The sequence below is a fragment of the Periplaneta americana genome, chromosome 16 (assembly GCF_040183065.1).
Source record: "Periplaneta americana isolate PAMFEO1 chromosome 16, P.americana_PAMFEO1_priV1, whole genome shotgun sequence".
NCBI classification, from domain to species: domain Eukaryota; kingdom Metazoa; phylum Arthropoda; class Insecta; order Blattodea; family Blattidae; genus Periplaneta; species Periplaneta americana.
This window is the reverse complement of record NC_091132.1, coordinates 186,423,319-186,446,286: the sequence shown is the minus strand read 5'-3', so window position 1 is coordinate 186,446,286 and position 22,968 is coordinate 186,423,319. Positions and strand designations below refer to the sequence as shown.

The window sequence follows — 22,968 nt, the reverse complement described above, 5'->3', positions numbered from 1 at the left end:
TAGGTTGGGAATACTGAATGTGGAATTTTAGACTTTCCGCGGATTGGTTTTGTGCGGAAACCAAGCAAATACGCACGATCTCACACAAAATTATATTACATTACATTAAATTACATTCATATGTTATTAATCATGATACAAAATATACACATGATGTGCCATCTGAATTAGTGAATTTAGTTTCTTACAATAGCTTGTATGTAAATCATCTGAAGTTGTGGCAACTCAACAGTTACAAAATGACTATCATGATATTTTTAACATGTTATCAGTGGTAAAGTGAACCTAACAGCTAAAAAAATCACTAAATTTAAGTAGTGCTCAAGTAATGGGAAAAATGTTGAAGTTTCAGTTTAGTACCTCACGATACATTGTACCAACTGTAATAATAGTGATGTTGCTTGCAGATGAACCAGGGTGATGTGGTGCGGACATTGCTGTCGTGCGGTGCTGATCCCGGTGTGCAGAATGCCCGAGGCCTGAACGCTGTGGATGTGGCCACCTCTGAGCAGATGAGACTCATCTACGTGGAGGAGCTGCTGCGAGCCACGGCCAACTCCGAGTATGTGCCAGCATGTGAGCATGTGCACAGCACTGTGTGATGCATGTGTGGACACGGGATCTATTTCATGAAGCTTGACAATTTATTGTGAATATGCCCTTCTGACAAATAACAAATGACGACTCTACAAATTGCCAAATTTCTGTTTCATAAAATATTCCTCCTGTCAGGAGAAAATCCACAAACGATTAGGGAAAACACGGGAATTTTACTTGAAGCAAGTAAAGAGATAGGTTTGGAAGTAAATCTCGAAAAGACAAAGTATATGATTATGTCTCGTGACGAGAATATTGTACGAAATGGAAATATAAAAATTGGAAATTTATCTTTTGAAGAGGTGGAAAAATTCAAATACCTGGGAGCAACAGAAACAAATATAAATGATACTCGGGAGGAAATTAAACACAGAATAAATATGGGAAATGCCTGTTATTGTTCAATTGAGAAGCTTTTATCATCCAGTCTGCTGTCAAAAAATCTGAAAGTTAGAATTTATAAAACAGTTATATTACTGGTTGTTCTTTATGGTTGTGAAACTTGGACTCTCACTTTGAGAGAGGAACATAGGTTAAGGGTGTTTGAGAATAAGGTGCTTAGGAAAATATTTGGGGCTAAAAGGGAAGAAGTTACAGGAGAATGGAGGAAGTTACACAACGCAGAACTGCACGCATTGTATTCTTCACCTGACATAATTAGGAACATTAAATCCAGACGTTTGAGATGGACAGGACATGTAGCATGTATGGGCGAATCCAGAAATGCATATAGAGTGTTAATTGAGAGGCCAGAAGGAATAAGACTTTTGGAGAGGCCGAGAAGTAGATGGGAAGATAATATTAAAATGGATTTGAGGGAGGTGGGATATGATGATAGAGACTGGATTAATCTTGCTCAGTATAGGGACCTATGGCGGGCTTATGTGAGGGTGGCAGTGAACCTTCAGGTTCCTTAAAAGCCAGTAAGTAAGTAAGTCAGGAAAAGCGTGACAACTTGTAGAATTTTTGTGTGTGTGTCTGTGTGTGTGTGCGTGCGTGTTTTTTTTTTTTTTTTCAATCTGTATTGTTCACCTATAACTTTTGTGCCTAAAATTTTTCGTAAGATTTTGCATTCTTTTTTCTCAATGTTTTCGACATCTGCTTTTCTATTCAAAATTTACGTTGCAAGAGACATTCTGGTTTAGTGAGTGTTTATAATGTCTTAATTTTGTATGTTTGGATATGCACTTTTTATGGTAAATATTTTCAGTGAGTCGAAATGCTGCCTCCATTGTTTTGGCATCTAATTTCATTCACTTTTGTTTCAACTCCATTTTCCTAATCATTTCGTCGAGGTATTTACATTGTGGGACTTATTTAATTGTACCATATTTGGTTTCCATATACTTCGGTGCTTCCAGGTAACGTATTCTGTTTTTTTGAAAGATATCTGGAGACCAATTTCTCCGCGATTTATTTTTTGGCGTTTATTTTTTCTTTTAACAGTTCAGTCTGTTTTTCAGCTGTTATGACGTCATGAGGTAAAATTGCTATGTCGTCTGCAAATGCTAGGCATCTGTCTTTAGTTTTCCTCTGCCTAATGTGATTGGTTGATTAATTTTGAGGATTGTTTTTTGTTTACGCCACTCTTGTATTAGTTTTTCAAGTATTGTTGAAAAGTAATGTAGAGAGTCCATCTTCTTATCTTACTCCTGTTTTTACTTCGAAAGGTTCTGAAATTTCCCCCATAAACTTAACTTTAGACTTTGTATTTGTTTGTGTGTCTTTTATGATTGCAAGAGTTTTGCGGTCTAATTAAACCATTATTATTATTATTATTATTATTATTATTATTATTATTATTATTATTATTATTATTATTATTCGACCTGGTTGGCGAGTTGGTATAGTGCTGGCCTTCTATGCCCAAGGTTGCGGGTTCGATCCCGAGCCAGGTCGATGGCATTTAAGTATGCTTAAATGCGACAGGCTCATATCAGTAGATTTAGTGGAATGTAAAAGAACTCCTGCGGGACAAAATTCTGGCACATCCGGTGACACTGATATAACCTCTGCAGTTGCGAGCATCGTTAAATAAAACATAACATTATTATTATTATTATTATTTTATTATTATTATTATTATTATTATTATTATTATTATTATTATTATTATTAATTTCATTCAGTCAATGGTATTCCCAACACGCTATGAAATGTTTTATATGAAATAATTTTTATCTCAAAAAGGAAGCAAAAACAAGCAAAATTAGGAACATTAAATCCAGATGTTTGAGATAGGCAGGGCATGTAGCACGTATGGGCGAATCTAGAAATGCATATAGAGTGTTAGTTCGGAGGTCGGAGGGAAAAAGACCTTTGGGGAGGCCGAGACGTAGGTGGGAAGATAATATTAAAATGGATTTGAGGGAGGTGAGATATGATGGTAGAGACTGGATTAATCTTGCTCAGGATAGGGACCAAAGGCGGGCTTATGTGAGGGCGGCAATGAACCTCCGGGTTCCTTAAAAGCCAGTAAGTAAGTAAGTATTATTATTATTATTATCATTTATGAAATTTATTTACTTTAACTTATAACTCGTGTTTGAGCCCACCCAATGTTTTCTAAAAGTTGGCGCCACTGTGCAGGCATATGTGGCAGGTTAGAGTGGATATGCAACAGCTAATTGCTTTCCATTGTGTGTTTGCTACAGAGTGGGGCGGGTATGCCAGCTGATTGCAGCCGGCATTGGTATCAACTCGTGGGACAGTGACGACAGCAAGAATACGCCTCTTCACTGGGCAGCCTGTTATGGAAACAAGGACATCGTCACTTGCCTCATTGGTGAGTCTGCTGCTTCTCCCCTTATAGGGATATCTTATGCGAAGTTTTACCATTAGATGGCAGGAGTGATCCATGCGGCACAACATGTTGTAGGGCTATGTTATGTAATATGCTACAATTCATTACATTCTCCCACTTGTTGGTTTTCTGAGTGTGTCAAAGTTATATTTATAATTATTTTGTATAACCTAGTATAATTTATTATAATTCAGTAGTCCACACCTGTGGAGTAACGGTTAGCGCGTCTAGCCGCGAAACCAGGTGGCCTGGGTTCGATTCCCGGTCGGGGAAAGTTACTTGGTTGAGGTTTTTTCCGGGGTTTTCCCACAACCCAATATGAGCAAATGCTGGGTAACTTTCAGTGCTGGACCCCGGACTCATTTCACTGGCATTATCACTTTCATCTCATTCAGATGCTAAATAACCTAAGATGTTGATAAAGCGTCGTAAAATAACCTACTAAAAAAAAAATAATTCAGTATTTTCTTACCTTATAGTTAAATTTAATTTACGATAAATAATAGAGTAAACTTGTATAATACTGAGCGATTCCTCTTAAGAGATGGATGGAGAAATCTGCAGTATGCAGAATATAGAAACGAGTAAATTGAATGTTCGTGAACCTAAACGAGGACTTTGAGAACGAGATGCACGAATAATACATAAATAAAATAGGAACTTTGTCGAAGGTGAATATTACCTCTTTAATCACTAGTATTGTAAGTTCCGTATACTAAAAACAGTATATGCAGCCACCAATGTGTTTTTTTTATACGGAAGGGACTATCGAGATTGAATTCCTTGTATTTTTTCTCTAGTTGCAGAAAGATCAAATGCAATGTTTGATAAGATGATATAATATGATCGCAGTAGTATCACGATTATTCATGCATTTTGTAGGTTAGGGACATGCAGTTTTGAATACTGTGTAGGATGATTTTGAAAATTTGAAGTAAAAACATGGTTTTAGTAATTAGTCTACAACATATTAAAAACATTATTCACGAAATGGATTTCACTATAATAATAATAATAATAATAATAATAATAATAATAATAATAATAATAGTTTTATTTTCCCTGGGAGAGTTAAGGCCATCAGGTCTTCTCTTCCACTCAACCACGATCAAATTACATACAGAAAAAATACATACCGGTATACAAATATGAACTTAAAAATAATAATAAACATAATTGAGTAAAAAAGAGAGATTGAATACATATCCACAATCAGTATTAACTTTGAAATAACAACAATAAAAAAATATATATGTAATAAAAAAAAAAAAGGAGACTGAATACATAATCACAAACAGAAAAATACATTCTAGTATACAAGTATTAACTTAAAAGAAAAAAAAAAAAAATTAATACATATGAATATAATCTCACAACTAAAGGAATAGTACAATTAGTATGATTAGCACAGCACGTGTTACATTGAGACAATGACAATTACCTAGATATTAGTGTTAATGGAAAAATAAAGTAATGACTGTGTAAAATAATAATAATAGTAATAATAAATAAATAAATAAAAATTATACCTAAAAACTAGTTCTGTGCATTTAAAATATTTCTAAACAACCTAATTTTAAACAACTGAGGACTAAGACTACCCCTGATTTCCAGCGGGAGCGAATTCCATGAGCGGGCCATGGCTATTGAGAAAGAACTTGAGTACAGAGATGTCTGATGACGTGGTATCGATAGCAACAGATTGTGCTGTGAACGTGTATTACGATTATGATGTGAAGCTAGGAGAGTAAACCGAGAGGCAAGGTAGTTGGGTGTGGAATCATGTATAATTCGATATAGCAGGCAAAGAGAATGTACTAATCGTCGATCTTGCAAGCGGAGCCAGGAGAGTCGTAGAAAATATTCCGATATATGATCATGTCGGCAGATATTGAAAGTAAATCGGACGCAGACATTATGTACACGTTGAAGTTTTTGAGAAAGTTCAGCACTTAGGTCGCTATATAAAACATCACAATAGTCAAAGTGAGGCATTACAAGGGTCTGTACTAGAATTTGTTTGAGTTTAGTAGGAAGGAAATTTTTCAGGCATTTCAAAGAATGCATGATAGAGAAAACTTTTCTACAGATATATCTGATTTGCGTATTCCAGTTCATATTAGAGTCGAAATAGATGCCGAGGTTTTTTACAGTAGCACTATGGTTCGTCCTGGATAATAAACATCCCAGTTAACCGAGAGTTAACTACAGGCGTAAAATTCGGAGACTTCTAGAAGTACTGAATATAATCTAAGCTAACATAGCTTGCTGTCGAGGATGCATATGTTTTTATTAATTTTTCTTTGTCCTCTTCCAAAATGAAACTGTAGCTAGCAATTTCTTACTTCAAGTAGTTATATTTGTTGTTTCGAGGCGCAATTTAATTGGTTAAATTTTTTAAGATTGAAAGCATATATTCAGAATATTTTGGGACCTGAATGAAGACAAAAGGCTTTCCCTGAGTTTTACATATAAGAACACAACAAAAATATGACATTTTGAGTTGTTTTGACATTTTGAATTGTTTTTAAGAGTATTTAATGTACTAATACACTGCGTAAATCCTCAATGTTTATATACCGAAAAACAAATGCACACGCAAAGCGCATCCCTCAAAGTACACGCACGCTATCTGTTGGTGCTAGTTCAGGATATCCCTATTGGCGCCATTCTGCTCTCGTCCTGTTGTCCTTGCCATTCCTAAACTGGGCTCCGTACCTTTTCCCCTGTTAACAGCTTTAAGGCTTACTTTTCTCCAATTTGAAGACTGAACTAGAACTCAAAACTGAACTGATATGTTGATAAATGATTGAAAGAATTTAAATTTTGTCCTTTAGATGTGCAGAAATTTGTTCCAAACAACTGTAACTTTTTATTCTGTATAGGAATTTTAATGTGTTACATTTGTTTGGATCAAATTTCTGCATACAGTATAACCTCTTATCCGTGGTAATGAAGGGGATGGACTGAATGGTTAATCGAAAAAATCGGATTACTGGTCTTTACTGGTTTTACTAATAATAGGGCGATAAATAAATTGTACGTTGATAAGTGATAGCTATATGACCGGATGTCAATGCTGTCATTCAACATTGTAACACACTCCAGCCAAATAAATATATAAATAAATAAATAAGTAAATACATAAGTAAATAAGTAAGAAAGTAAGAAATTAAGTAAATACGCAAATAAATGAGTAGCTTAATATCAAAGACGGACATCTGACCTCAATCGAAATTTAGGTAGCTGTGGTTTTTTGTACAATTTTTCATGCTCTTTCCAGTTATAGTGAAACCATATGCAAATTCTAACACTACATTTATAAAATAAATTGTGTTAAATATTACAAAGAACACTGTGAATTAAAAAAATTGCCTCTAGATCAAAACTATGGAGATGACAGATGTCCGTCTTTGATATTAAGCTACTCAAATAAATAAATAAATGCGCTGGTTCGAGTCCTCATGGGGGAAGAAATTTTTCTCATGAAATTTCGGCCAGTGTATGGGACCGGTGCCCACCCAGCATCGTGATGCACTTGGGGAGCTACGATAGGTAGCGGAATCCGGTTGCGAATACCAGCTATAACGGCTGGGGGGATGATCGTGCTAACCACACGATACCTCCATTCTGGTTGGATGATCGTCCACCTCTGCTTCGGCATGTGGGCGTGAGGCCAGCAGCCAGCTGGTCGGTCTAGGCCCGTCATGGGCTGTAGCGCCACGGATTATTATTATTATTATTATTATTATTATTATTATTATTAAATAAATAAATAAGTAAAGAAATAAATAAATACATAAGTAAATATATATATATATATATATATATATATATATATATAAGTAAATAAGTAAACAAACAAATAATACGCGTACTGCAGTTTAAAGAGAACTGGAACATGGCAAAATCTAAACCCGTGAAGGAATATTACTTCCAAAGGAAATAGTAATATGATTATTTTGTTGTTGAAGACGAAAGAATTGCTTGTTTACTGTGTCCCATCCAATTTATTTCTACTCGTCACTTCAATATTGAACCACATTTCAACAAAGTCCATATTAAGAATTACGGAATGCACAAACTTTCGGGTAAGTTCATTATTACGAACTGTATATTGATTATTTATTTATATACTGTAAAATTAAGGACGTCACTCGTAGTGTTCATTTTGAATTGAAACTAATAGTGACTTTCAAGGTTCATTACTTAAATGCTATAAATTTATGTTTCCATAGGTGATGATAGGAGGAAAGTTTTCGAAAATCTAAAACAGGTTAGGTGCAAAGAAATCTCAAAGAAACTACCGACAGAAAATCTAGCATAATTGTAAAACTTGAAACGAGATAACGCATTATAAAAACAATGAATTCATTACAGTCCTTTTTGAAAATTACATGCCACCACTGATGGACCTTTGACGACAGGAGAAGGTAAACAACTCTACGCGGAAGTCGATCATCCCCAATAGAAGTGGAGTGAGGCTGACATCATATTTCCCCTTCTTACGAGTTCTGCAGGCCTGATCTATAGTATTGCAGATGCTCTGGTATCATAGTCTCGATATGACAGAGTAATGTCGTTAGATTAGGCCAGAAACAGTATTTTAGGCATTTGGAAAAAAATCACAGAAGACTGATGAACTAGGTTAGACTTCCAGCTGATGCTGTGTGTGTTGCTGTGTGCAGATCGGGGTGCCGACGTGAATGCCATGAACGCGTGCGGGGCCACACCTCTGCATGACGCCGTGCTGCGGGCCGACGAGGACATCGTGGAGGAGCTGATGCAGAGTGGTGCTAACCCCCTCATCCAGGCCATGAAGGGGTGAGTGCTCCGCAGCACATGGTGGGGGCAGAGCGTGCCAGGCGTGCTCATGTGTGTGTTACTTGTCGACAGGAAGTTCGGTGGGAAGACGCCCCTGGACTTGGCCTCCCAGAAGCCGGAACTGCTGTCCCTCGTTAAGAGGTTTACGTCCTTTTCTCCGTCTGTGAATGGGCACCAGGAACATCTGCAGCACAACGTCAGCCGTGTGCGCAGTGTGTCGGTGAGTCTTTTTATATTCTTCATTGTATCCTCTTTCGTGTGAGCATGCATATTTTCCCCTACTCCATTCCCCTTCTTTCCTTCATGACGTCATTTACCATCCCTCCTTCCCTAATTTTTTGATCCTCCTTTACTGGCCGTACCAAATAAGGCTGGGGACTTCACTTTTGGACTTGGTTCCAAACAGATCTTTTCTAGTTCCTCTCCTCTTACTTACTTACTGGGTTTTAAGGAACCCGGAGGTTCGTTGCCGCCCTCACATAAGCCCGCCATCGGTTCCTATCCTGAGCAAGATTAATCCAGTCTCTATCATCATATCCCACCTCCCTCAAATCCATTTTAATATTATCCTCCCATCTACGTCTCGGCCTTCCCAAAGGTCTTTTTCCCTCCGGCCTTCCAACTAACACTCTATATGCATTTCTGGATTCGCCCATATGTGCTACATGCCCTGCCCATCTCAAACGTCTGGATTTAATGTTCCTAATTATGTCAGGTGAAGTATACAATTGATGCAGTTCTGTGTTGTGTAACTTTCTCCATTCTCCTGTAATTTCATCCCTCTTAGCCCCAAATATTTTCCTAAGCACCTTATTCCTCTCCTCTACTATACTAAAAGCCGGGTTATGAACCGACTAAACCGGAAGCAACGTTCTGTTGCTCTCTTTCTGAGCTCTGTTGCCACATAGTGGCGCGAGATTCAAAGTGTGTTCAGCGTTTGTCACCGATATGTTTAAAATAACTACTGTATATAGTTCTCGATAACACTATCAACAATATTAGTAACTAAAATTACTGTTTTTAAGAAAGCACGAGCTAATGACGCTGGTATGAAATGCGGCTTGTAATACACGTGGTACTGCAAATGAACTGGGAAGTTTGACTACACTGTCTCCATGATTCCGTTGCCAGATTTTCGTTAGCAGACGACATTTTCACGTGAGATCCAATGAAAAGCTCCGTTCTCCTTCCCCCCCCTCCGCCCGCAATACTCAACATGTCATCACTGCACAGGCTACTCGTCTAACCCGCACTTTCCTCTCGCCCTGCCAACTACTTCCTGTTTAGTCAGTTCATAACCTGGCTTTTAGTATAGTAGGAATTGTTATATATTTGTGCCTTCTTTTTGTGGTGGAACATGCTGGAATGGCATTCTGGCACCTTTTTGTTGTATTTTTCATAATGAAACTGATACATGTGTTGTTAATTATGTTTTTAACATCATAAACTCAGTGTAGACCTTGAAAGTTAAAAAGTCTCATGCACTGAACAATAGCCCTAATCATATCCACATACGCTATAATATATTCTATACTGGGTTCCATCTCCTTTTTGTCCAAAAGAAAAGGACTGTATATAAAATATAAAACTTGTTTTAAAGGTTTATATTCTAAAATTATTTTTGTTTTTATATGTGATTTTTAATTTATATGAATGTTGTTGTTTTCTAATGCCAGGCGTTTGACAATAAATAAGTATATAATAAATTTTCAATCTTAAGACATATCAACTTGCAAATGTTTATTTGCTATTTAATAAGATATATGAACGTTTCCGCCGTTTGGGGCATCTTCAGATATAACAAAATCATATAATCTGGACCTATAATAATAATTATGCAAATAACAAAGAATAAAGAACAATGTATGTATGCAATACATGAAATTCATGAGCTTTATGTAAAATGTGACAATACAGAACAATTATTGATATAATCTTTATATTTTGAAATTGAATTGGACGGATTTTTTATACATATAGCTCATGTTACAAATAAAATATACAATTATGATTAAAATTTGTCAATATTGTTAAAATTTTAAAATTTATAATGATGATTGATAAAATAGATATTTTAAGAGTAATCATTAGTTGAGGATTGTCGTAGGATATATGATAATTTGCGTAGCTGATGTTCGTGTGTTATGTATGTGTTTCATCTGAAAATTGAGATGGAGAAATGATAATAAGTGCAAAATATATGCGAGTTATTATATAGAGACACAGATAATTATTATTATAAGACTACTTACTGAAAAACGTTCGCTGATAAACTAAAATAGCAAATAAACATTTGCAAGTTGATATGTCTTAAGATTGAAAATTTATTATATACTTATTTAATAATTCACCAGGCATATTGAAATATAAAAATGAATTGTTTGACAATAAAGTCATTTGACCTCTTGCACTCCAATATTTTTCAAAGATATTATCATGCCCAGCCACTGAAGCACAGATTTTGAGGTGTTCCGAATCCATTTCTTGGTTTGAGTTGCACAGTGGGCAGTTAGGGGACTGATATATTCCAATTCTATGCAGATTTATATGAATGTAACATTACATACTGTTCTCCTATTTTCAAAATATTTATTAAACATTGCTGTTGTAAATATTTTCTCAGTTTCACTTACTAGATTTTTAAGATTGTAAACTTATTTGCATTGTTATGTATTATACTAAGTTTATTATTCATTTTAACTACAACCTTAACATACTTTCGTGAAATAGGATTATTTGTAAATTTTGAAGCTTCGGTAAATAAATAATATATGTGATTTTAAAAAAGCCATTATCTTAGTCATCATCATCATCATCCTGTCAAGTAAAAAGGTAAAGGTATCCCCGTAACATGCCATGAAGGCACTTGGGGGGCATGGAGGTAGAGCCCCATGCTTTCCATGACCTCGGCACTAGAATGAGGTGGTGTGGTCGGCACCACGCTCTGACCGCCTTTTACCCCCAGGAAAGACCCGGTACTCAATTTTATAGAAGGCTGAGTGAACCTTGGGGCCGTTCTGAAAGTTTGGCAACGAGAAAAAATCCTGTCACCACCTGGGATCGAACCGCAGACCTTCCAGTCCGTAGCCAGCTGCTCTACCAACTGAGCTACCCCATCCTGTTATGGTTACGGCCTGAAAAAGCGATTTTCTTGCCATCTTTTCATAGGTCGACCAAGTGACAGTTTCCCATTTGGACGATACTTCATTATTGCCTTAGGGATCCGGATGAAACCATTCTTGAGACGTGTTCCTTCCAGTTTAACTGATATCTGGAGATATAGTCCAGTTCTTGAAGGATATCTTCATTTTTCTTTCGATCCCATTTAGTGTAGCCAGCTGTTCGGCGCATGAATCTCATCTCGCAAGCTGTTACTCTGCTTTCATCTTTTGTCCTTATAGTCCATGCTTCACTCCAATAACATAAGACTGGTCGAGCTATTATTTGATAAAGACGAGTACGAGTTGATTTTTGTACTAATGAAGGTTTTAAAACTCTCTTAATGATCCCCATTGATTTGTTGAATTTTACAATTTTCTCTGATAAATCCAAATTTTCAACAAAAGAAAGTTCATATCCTAAATAATTAAAATCATTAACTCTTTCCAGAATTGTGTTATTTAAACAAATTTTGTTTGGTATTGGGTATTTACCACAAAAGGCCGTTATATTTGTTTTGTTAATGGATATTTCCATTCATTATCTTAGTTTTTTTCTGAAATAGTGAAGAATGGGTAGTATGGAAAAAAAATTCACTGCGGCACCGGGTTTTCAGCTCTTTGTGCTGACGTTTTATCCACTAAGCCACACCGAATTCAAATTCCGATGCCAGATTGAATTCTTCTCAATTTAAGTTCTACCTCTCTGTTCTCTACTCTCATGTATTGTGAAACCAAAGAGGAACAGAGAGGTAGAACTTAAGCTGAGAAGGATTCGATCGGGTATCAGAATTTGAATCCTGTGTGGCTTAGTGGATAAAGCGTCAGCATGTAGAGCTGAAAACCTGGGTTCGAATCCTGGTGCTGGAGAGAACTTTTCTCTGTTCTACCCATTCTTCACCATATGGTAATGCAGAATTCTACACGGAAATATCATATGTACTTCGGTATATGAGGTGTAGTTGCAAAATCAGATACATCACTAAAATATAATTTTTCAGTATGAAGGAAAAACGTTTGCAAGGAACCAAGGATTTGCAACCAATACTATTCTTTCATCATGCAAATCCATGTGATGTATCTGGGTTTGGAGCATAATAGTGCTATAGCAGTTGTAGAATCATATGAAGATATGAAATATAACATTAACTCATTTTCGAAAAAAAAAAAAATGTGTGTGTGTGTGTCTCCAATGCCTACCCACTTCACTTGCGTGATTCGGGTTCCGCATATATTGCGGATAGATGGCAGGCCCGTGACCCATTTTTCTAGTTGTACACCACTTCGGCGGGCCACACTGTCCATGACGTATATCTGTGGATAGTTATGTCGTGTACTAGGGTGAGAGTATGTTTAAGTGTTCGTGTAAGTGTAGTGTCTGGAATGAGTGATGAAGAAGATGAGGAAGGGAGAAGGGGAAACCCGGTACCAGCACATAGCCTACTCCTGTCAATATCACCAAGGGTGCCGCCAGGCTTAATGTCCCCATTCGACGGACGAATCACAATCAACAGTGATATAATTTGCCTTCTCTTCATATGCACTGCGGAGAGTTTTAGGATTTAACCCATGCATATTGGTGTACAATCTAGTGATTAAAAGTTGTGCACTGCCATCTCTCCTAGTCCCGAGGTAAAAATTTTACATGAAAATTTCTGACCCCGCCAGGAATCGAACCCGGGCCGGCTAGTCTGGAGGCAGACAGCTTACCACAGAGCTAATTCGGCGGACTTCGAAAAAAAAGTGATGTATCTGATTTTGCAACTACATACATTACATCATAGTAATTAGTTTTTTTCTTCTTAAACTTTAAAATTGTTATCTACTAATTAATAAGTTATGTAATCCAATATATGTAAGGAACAGCATAAATAAGATAATTGAGGCATTACCATGGGAAAGCATGTAAGCCACAAAAACGAAATTTTACAGGACAAGCAAAAAACGTTTGTGGATCTGTTACAAAGGACGCTACTTAACACTAATGCCATCTTTTATGAGCTGTTGAAACTAAACGGTTTCTGCTAGTGACATACTGGCTTTACCATGCCACTGGCGTGAGTTCGTACTATCTTATCTGTGAAAAAACGGATTTTAGATTTTTTGTGACTTAGGCCTACATGCTTTCCCATGTCAGTGCCTCAATTAAGACATAAAATATAAACATGAAATAGCTAAAATGAACAACTTGTAAATAATTTATTTAAGTTATTTAATATTTTACTTATTTATTCTTATACAAGGGGGATCCAGGAAATAACGACCGTTCGCGCATACCCACCGCGCAGCTGACTCCCCTTCCTTGTTTGAAGGTCATCTGGCTTCCTTAACATGTGTTCTCATAATGTTGTGAGTACTGGTTGCAACAAGTCGCCATTGTGCATTTCGTGTTACTTCAAAATGAACGACGTGATTGATAATCCCGCCGACTGTGAGGTGAGGAGTGTGATTCGATTTTTGAATGCCCGACATTTGAAACCTGCAGAAATTTACCGGCAATTGAAAGAAGTGTATGGTGATGCTGTAATGAATGAAAGAAATGTGAGAAAATGGTGCGAAATGTTCAACAATGGGCGAACAAATGTCCACGATGAAACTCGACCCGGACGCCTATCACTCATCACAGAAGACCTGAAGACTAAAGTGAACGACAGAATCTTGCAAGACAGGCGCACATCACTCGACGAATTGCATATTGCCTTTCCTGACATTTCTCGTTCTTTGCTTGGTGAAATTGTGTCGCAACATCTTGGCTACCACAAAATCTGTGCACGATGGGTTCCACGGCAACTGAGTGACCAACACAAAACTCAGAGAATGGCCTCAGCATTGACATTCTTGATGCGATATCACACAGATGGAGACGCCTTTCTTGATCAAATTGTGACTGGTGATGAGACCTGGGTGTCTCACAACACCCCAGAGACCAAGCGTCAATCACGTCAGTGGCATCATCCCTCATCACCCAAGAAACCGAGAAAATTCAAACAGACTCTCTCAACACAAAAAGTCATGGCTACTGTCTTTTGGGATCGCAAAGGTGTTCTTTTGCTGGATTTCATGCCAAAAGGCACCACAATCAATGCAAATCGTTATTGTGCTACTTTACGAAAACTACGGCGAGCCATCCAAAACACGAGGCGAGGAATGCTTTTGAGAGTAGTTGTGCTTCTTCACGACAACGCCCGCCCGCCCGCACACTGCTGCTTCAACTCGAGAATTGCTGGATCAATTCGGTTGGGAAATCTTTGATCATCCGCCCTATAGTCCAGACCTTGCTCCTAGCGATTTTCACCTTTTCACTAAGCTGAAAGACGTTCTGTGTGGTACGCGTTTTGGAAGTGATGAAGAGTTGAAGAAGACAGTGAACACCTGGCTTAATGAACTGGCGGCAGAGGAGTATAACACGGGAATTCTAAAGCTAGTGAACAGATACGACAAATGTTTAAATGTAGGTGGTGATTATGTAGAGAAGTAAAGGAAGCTTCAGTTATGTAACAGACTTTGTTTTTTCAAATAAATATATTTTTTTAATTATTACAACAAAACGGTCGTTATTTCCTGGATCCCCCTCGTACATTTACTTATTTACTTAGTAATTTATGCATTTTCTTAGTTACGTATTAATTTATTTATTCATTCGTGGTATTTCTTTATTTATCTACTTACCTAGGATCTTTTACTTTTTACTCATGTACTCACTTATTTTAACATTTTATCAATGTATTTATTTTAACATGGAAGTTTTATGCTCGAAGGTTAATTGGAAAATAATGCTCACGGCAATAATAATCTAATTAGCTAATGGATAGAAACACTGCCAACACTCAAGACTGTATGTATTTAACTTGCAGGTAGAGTCATTCAGCAGCTGTGGACGAGGTGACGGTGCACAGGTCCGGAATGGCTCCACCGCTAGTGTTCATGGTAACAGTTATCCATCCGACCGCAAGACCCTGTTTTCATCGCAGGCCTCTTCCCTGGACTTGAGTCCACGCATTGATCAGGTAAGTATCACATGACCACAAGATGAAGCTGTTTGTTGGGGAGATGTCCATGGAATTTCTGTTGCAGGCCATCGAGAACCTGGTGCGCACACACATTAGCACTCCCGTCAGACCGCTGGTGACGCACCACAGTCTGCACCTCCTGTGGCCCCAGCCGCAGCGCATCGTGGAGCTCGATGGTCCCCCATTCATGCCTCGCAAGGAGCTGCATATCTCTGTGGTGCAGAGTGCCGTGCCCGTGCACCGGATCCTGGACGTGTGGGAGGTGTGTCGCCCGTCCTTGCTTGCGCTGGGCTTCGACGTCAAGATCGGCGACGTGCAGCCGGCGTGCGGTCGGTGGACGGACAGTCAGGTGGAGTGCGTGGTGAGCACGCACCTGTTCCCCTGCAGCAGCTCGTACCAGATCCACGTGAGCGCCACACGCGTGCGCATCGCGGCCGGTGGCCTCGCGGGGCTGCACTACGCCCTCTGTACCTTCACCCAGCTGCTGCGGCTGTGCGGGGCGGAGCCCCTGGTGTCGGTGCTGATTCAGGATCGCCCAGCAATGCAGCACCGTGCGGTGCTGTTGGACGTGTCGCCCCGGGGGCGCGTGCCCGCCCTGGACTTCCTGTTCCACATGGTGGGGCTGTGGGCCTCCATGAAAGTGAGCCACCTCCACCTGTACACGCAGCTGCGTCCCGGCGCCGCCTGGCAGCTCTGCTACACGCGCAGCGAGATGGTGACCCTGGACCGCTACTGCCAGGACCGCTTCGTGGACCTGGTGCCCGTGCTGGACGTGGATGCTCAAGTGTCGTACGAGGACCTGGCCGACATGTGGCCTGCCTTCCAGGAGGCGCTGGCCAGCTTCCCCAACCTGCGCTACGTGCACGTGGGCCCCAAGCTGTGCAGCCTGCTGGTGCGGCCCGACGTCGTGGACGAGGAGGGCGCCATGCTGCAGGAGCTGTGGCACCTGCTGGCCCTGCCTCCCGACGTCACGCTGATGCTGTGCAGCAACAGTCTGCAGCAGCCCACCGCCCACGCCTTCCCTGCCAACGTCCTGTTCGTACAGTATGGCTTCCAAGTATGTAGACACCAAGTACAGTTTTAGTAGAGTAGAAATTATCTTGGAGCAACAGTAACAAATATAAATGACACTCGGGAGGAAATTAAACGCAGAATAAATATGGCAAATGCGTGTTATTATTCGGTTGAGAAGCTCTTATCATCCAGTCTGCTGTCAAAACGTCTGAAAGTTAGAATTTATAAAACAGTTATATTACCGGTTCTTCTGTATAGTTGTGAAACTTGGACTCTCACTCTGAGAGAGGAACATAGGTTCAGGGTGTTTGAGAATAAGGTGCTTAGGAAAATATTTGGGGCTAAGCGGGATGAAGTTACAGGAGAATGGAGAAAGTTACACAACGCAGAACTGCACGCATTGTATTCTTCACCTGACATAATTAGGAACATTAAATACAGACGTTTGAGATGGGCAGGGCATGTAGCACGTATGGGCGAATCCAGAAATGCATATAGAGTGTTAGTTGGGAGACCGGAGGGAAAAAGACCTTTAGGGAGGCCGAGACGTAGATGGGAGGATAATATTAAAATGGATTTGAGGGAGGTGGGTTATGATGATAGAGACTGGATTAATCTTGCACAGGATAGGGACCGCTGGTGGGCTTATGTGAGGGCGGCAATGAACCTCCGGGTTCCTTAAAAGCCATTTGTAAGTAAGTAAGTAAGAAATTAATTCAAAGAGATTCAAGTTCACTGTCCTCAGAAATTGAGTTATGTTCACGGTTTTTTTAATTTTTAATATATCACCACAGTCTACTATATACAGTCACGAAGCTTGGGATAATTTCTTGCACTTCTCGCGATTGTTGCTAGCCGCGTGGAGCGCTGTGAGTACTAGGAACAATAGACTGTGTCACTGCCATCGTGATCTAATACAGGCCGTAAGGCAGACCTTGTGACTCGCTTAACCCGATCACGAAGGCGGCGTTTCAACCATATAAATTAATTGGAATGCATAAAGAGTAACATATATTTCTCTAAAATGTAATAATAAATCTGTAGCCAAAATTTTTCTGGTAATTTTCGATTTTCCAAAAATAATTGGTGTTAACATGTATAATTAACCATCCTGAAACCGAAAATCGCTTTTTTGAAATTTTTGTTTCTATGTCTGTCTGTCTGTTTGTTTGTTACCTTTTCACGCGATAATGGCTGAACCGATTTATATAAAAATTGGAATATAAATTAAGTTCGTTGTAACTTAGATTTTAGGCTATATGGCATTCAAAATACTCTATTTAAAAGGATGTTATAAGGGGGCCTGAATTAAATAAATCGAAATTTCTCGCTTATTATTGATTTTTATGAAAAATATTTCATAACAAAAGTTTCTTTAAAAATAATTCCCGATAAGATTTATTCTATACGAAATTTTTATAGGACTGGTATTTAATGAGATAAATGAGTTTTAAAATTACAATAACAACGCCATCTAAGGTGCTTTACTTAAATAAAAACAAATGACTTCGTCTACAAGGGGCCTTGGACAACAACAATCGAAAGCTATTAAACATAGCCTAAGAGACTGTTTCTGTGTTTGTATGAAGTAATATCGGAAGCTAATTAATTGTTTAATTATTATTTCACCATTGGAAAGTGTAGTTTCTCTAGATGGACATAATTCTACAATGTTATTACAGTAACTTCTGAAACATATAGCAAGTAATATAAAGTATATACATTTAAACTAAATGATATGTCAATCTTCATTAAACTATGGTTGCATGTAATAACAATTAAGAAACATGTTAAAGGAATTGTCATTGCACCAAATGATTGCTCTCTGGACCAAAATGACCGCATTTTAATTATTTAAATACAATTTAAATTAAGTAACATACTAAACGATTTATCCTGCTATCAAACACGAATGTTCTCTGGATCAAACGTCCTATTTTAATTATGTAATTACTTTATATTCATTTCTAATAGGTGCAGCAGAGCGCACTGGTACAGCTAGTTGCGTTAATAAAATTTAAAACAATGATTAGGAGACACTTCAGACATAATTCCTTGCGAGTTAAGATGTAATATTATTTTTGGTGTGAAAATTACGTTGTTCATATGTGTAATACCTGCCTTTATTTCGATTAAATACTGTAAAATTCTTGTACATTCATTTATGCACGATTCAGTAATTTTCAGTTGCACCGTATGAATAAAAAATGTTATGTTTTATTTAACAACACTCGCAACTGCAGAGGTTATATCAGCATTGCTCCCCGTACAAATATTTAGATATGTTGAAATTATAGGTTATGTTTGCTGTACCAGTTGCCCCTTTCTGTCTAATTTTAGTGGTCTCCAATGCCCTGCCACTACATATGTATGTTATGTCATATGGAAATTACAGGTTTTGTTTACTATATTTAACTTATATTCCTATATTCGCAATTATACATTATAATTAAACATAATGTCATGTATGACACTCGTCACATTCTATTTGTCTGTATTTTAATACTACAATTGAATACTGAATTATTGTATTTATCTACTAAGAGACGAAGTAACACAATCGTACGTACACTAATTTCATAGGAGTGGTATGGTAAATTTTTTGTCTACAATTAAGGAAGGTAGATGTGCTAAATTAAAATCACAGGTGTGGACTTCTGATTAACAGGCAGCACATTTTTGTTCTCAAACATACAGCGGATCGAGTAGTTTCTTCTGGTGCATCTATTACGTCACGTGGATGCATAAGCAAGGTAGAATTGCAAGCAGGTACGCATGGGATCATTAAATAACAATGATGCAATGTATTATAAATATGCTATATGACATAGAAAGAAAATTCTCTTAGCTTGAACAAATTTTAGTGATGTTCGTAAAAGATTTGCGTTTCAGAACCTCAGAATATAATGTTTTCGTTCACTGCAACAGGATAGGTTTTGATAAATGAATTATTTGTATATATTGTGTAAAATGTAAATATTGCTAATTTGTATATTGATTTTTGTTATTATTATTGTCCCCTTGTAACGTCATGTGACATAGGAAGGACATTTTCTTAGATTAAACAAATTGTTACTGGCAGTTAGAGTAAAAGATATGGCTGAATTTCATAATCTCAGAATATATGTTTTTGTTTGCCGTAACGGAGTTGATTTCGTTAAATGAATTGTGTATATTGTAAATTTTTATTAGTAACAACAATGTAATTTATTCGTCACAACAATAATTCCTTTCTATAATTCGCCTTAAACGCTCTCGTCAACAATTGGATTTTCACTCAACACAGTATTCGTTATAGCACTCCACCGACGACAATGACAATTTACTTGGACTATTACGAACAACAATGAACTGTTAATCTTAACTAATATTTACAAAGCACTGTTTACAAATCAGAACTATCAGTTCTCAGTTCACAGTTCTTCTATCTCAGTCACTCGAGTTCACAGTATCTCGAACCACAGACCTTCAGAGACAGTTCACTGTACTCGAACTCAGGTCCCTCCAACTGCGGTCCACTGCACTCGAACTCAGGCCTTCAGATGCTGACGCAGTTGCGAACGCACACTCGAGTCGAACTCCGGTACACAAGACTGGCTTGCTTGCTCTGGCTTTCTCACTGACTGGCTGACTAATCAACTGAAAACTCTCCTCTCGTCCCTTCGCGTCCTTAATTCATAACCACAGCGACGTAGCCTCGAAAGTTCCACGCGTCTCTAGAGATGGCACTCCAGAAAAATCCAGAGCCCTCTCCTCTCTACCAGCACCAGATGCACGCGCACTCTCTCTCCACTCTCTCGCCGCGTTGGCCCTTTCCCCTCTCCGCCGCGCGCCATCCCAAAGTGCTCCGCGCGATCTTCTCTCTTGCGGGACGCTGGTCGTGAGTTCGAATCTCACGTCGCTGTCACAATATTATAATATATGGAATATTTACAGTTAATGTGTATCATTTTAACTGTTATGTTCTATAATATTGTAATTTTATTATCTCAACAATAACTCTTCACTTTCTACAATTTAATTCTGCTCCCGTCAACAATGGGATTTGCTCTCCACATAGTAACACAGTATTCGTTATTGCACTCCACAGATGACAATGACAATTTACTTGGATTATTGAGAACAACAATGAACTGATAATTTTAACTAATGTTCACAAAGCACTATTTACAAATCAGAACTGTCAGTTCTCAGTTTACAGTTCTTCTAACTCAGTCACTCGAGTTCACAGTATCTCGAACCACAGACCTTCAGAGACAGTCCACTGTACTCGAACTCAGGTCCTCCAACTGCGGTCCACTGCACTCGAACTCAGGGCTTCAAATGCTCACACAGCTGCGGACACACTCAAGTCGGACTCTGGTCTCGAAGCTGGCTTCACTGCTACACAAGACTGGCTGGCTTGCTGACTACAACCAAAGACGTTATATAGTATACTAGACTCACACGGAGTGCTGGTGTGCTGTCCAAAATTGAAACCTGTCTGCGCATGTTCACGCCGCCATGAAATAGGTAGAAACAGCATTGTCATCAATGTGAGGAATCACTGTATGGCAACAAATCCATCAAACACATAGCGTTTTTATTGAGAAAAGACAATGGGGGTTTGGCAATTCCATCAGCAGACATCGTAAAGATTTGTAGATTATGTGAATGTTGCATTAGACAGTTGTTAAAGGAAACAAATGGCATGCCACTTAAAGGTCCTGTAGATCTAAAGATAAAGAGAACTATTCTAGAACAGATAAACATAGGCCTAAATGAAATATTCCCTGAACTGCAGTAACATGTATTATCCTGACAATCACATTGTAAGAATTGTATCTTTAACAGTTGAAATGTACACTAAAATTAGATGCCATCACACAGCAAGATCTTACAACGTTAATTTACATAGAACAATTGTCAGGCAGCATCTAACAAAATCCATCCTCTTCATGGATCGATAGGTATGTAACTATATTAACATGTGCATTTTTTGTGCTACTTATTAGTTACCGTTCATTTTTTTTTCTATGTAGTTTTTATTTATTCCACTCTTTTCAGGGGTTCCCAGTTCTATTTTTCATTCGGATTGTAAATGTAAATAAAAACCTATGAGTATTATAACATAAATTAAATTGTAATGTAATTGTTAATCTCTACGTCATCTGGCAGCATCTATTAGAAACCATCCTTGCAAGAATTTAGAGGTAGCCCTGTGTTGTTATCTTTTCATTTAAAATGTTTTTTTGGGGGGTATCTATATTGTCAATTGCACATGAATTTGTTTTGCAGGCATTCCCAATATTATCTTTCATTGTGGTTATAAATGTAAATAGTTACCTAACTTATATGAAGGCCTATTATAATATCTTACATTTTAATGTGTCAAATTTTAAGTCATCATCTGCCGCAGCATTTACTTACCCCCCACCCCCTTTTCAAGAATCAAGAGGTTTGTTGTCTTTTCAAATTGGGTTAAAGTGCTTATTTAAAATTACTTTATATTTGTGAGAGGTCTATGCTGTCATTTGCACAGCAATCTTTGTTGTTTTGTTTTTGTAGATATTCCTAGTGCATTATTTTTCACTGGGGGGTTATAAATGCATATAGTTCACATACAAATAATCCGTTTATATTTTGCCGGATATATATTATTAAAAAAGCAAGGAATATCATCTTATTGATATAACATATGCGCATAAAATTACGTACTATCACTCCGCAAGCAATGATATATATTTATTTAAAATAACAATATATTATGTAAAGAAATCCACTCATAAAAGGTATGTTTTTTTACATAATATGATTATGTTTAGTTTTTAGGTCTTCATGTTACCTATTATTTGCAATGTATTAGATACAGGTAGGCTATTTTTTATAATTGATAGCATTCCCTTTATTAATTGAAGAATTACTTATAAATACGGTGTAATTTTGCTACCTTTGCGCATTACATTTTGCGTGGTTACTTATGTCCTGTGGTCTAAAAGTACCGGTAATATAATTTTCGATTCTCTAAAAACTTAACAACATCACATATTTATTTCACTTAAGAATTTCATTATAATAAGAACTTGTGTAATCAAGGTGCATTATTTACGTCTTGTGATCTAAGCGTAATGTATGCTAATATAATTTTCCATTCTCTGAAACCTAACAACATGCTAATTAACATAAATTTATACATTCTATAATGTGTATTGCGTAGGCCTATTTATGGATGTATGAGCATGTTTTCTATCAATTGCTGTGTACGTATTTTCTTTCCTTTAATGCTCTGACCCATATCAATGAAAATTTGAATATATTTATTTCGTCCTAATTTTACGTTAAACGTCGAAAGTGGACATAATCTGTCAATTTTAGATCATTACAGCGTTAAATTGCGTGATTTATGTACTACTATTATGCGTCTGCTCTCCAACAATATGGCGGCAAGCGCAGCGTTCAATTTGCCCCGGTTTCCTCGTTCCGCGCAGCCGAGACTGTAGGGGCTTGACTACAACACTGCAACTAACTAACTAACTGACTGACTGACTCAAGTTCACTCGCGTCTTGTATTTATAACTAAACC

General features: G+C 37.8%; 1 protein-coding gene across 4 annotated transcripts in view; it reads left to right on the top strand.

The window, feature by feature from the left end:
• The window catches only part of LOC138692241 (uncharacterized), a 69,244-nt gene that overhangs the window by 8,490 nt on the left and 37,786 nt on the right, over nucleotides 1-22,968 (top strand). For 2 of the 4 annotated variants that reach the window (XM_069815375.1, XM_069815374.1), the window contains exons 3-9: nucleotides 408-562; nucleotides 3,252-3,382; nucleotides 8,089-8,224; nucleotides 8,297-8,444; nucleotides 13,051-13,125; nucleotides 15,237-15,389; nucleotides 15,457-16,449. In XM_069815375.1, the coding sequence (XP_069671476.1) occupies nucleotides 408-562; nucleotides 3,252-3,382; nucleotides 8,089-8,224; nucleotides 8,297-8,444; nucleotides 13,051-13,125; nucleotides 15,237-15,389; nucleotides 15,457-16,449 (1,791 nt within the window). Of the gene's footprint in view, nucleotides 1-407; nucleotides 577-3,251; nucleotides 3,383-8,088; nucleotides 8,225-8,296; nucleotides 8,445-13,050; nucleotides 13,126-15,236; nucleotides 15,390-15,456; nucleotides 16,450-22,968 lie in introns of those variants that run through there. The other 2 variants (XM_069815377.1, XM_069815376.1) reach the window with 2 other exon arrangements.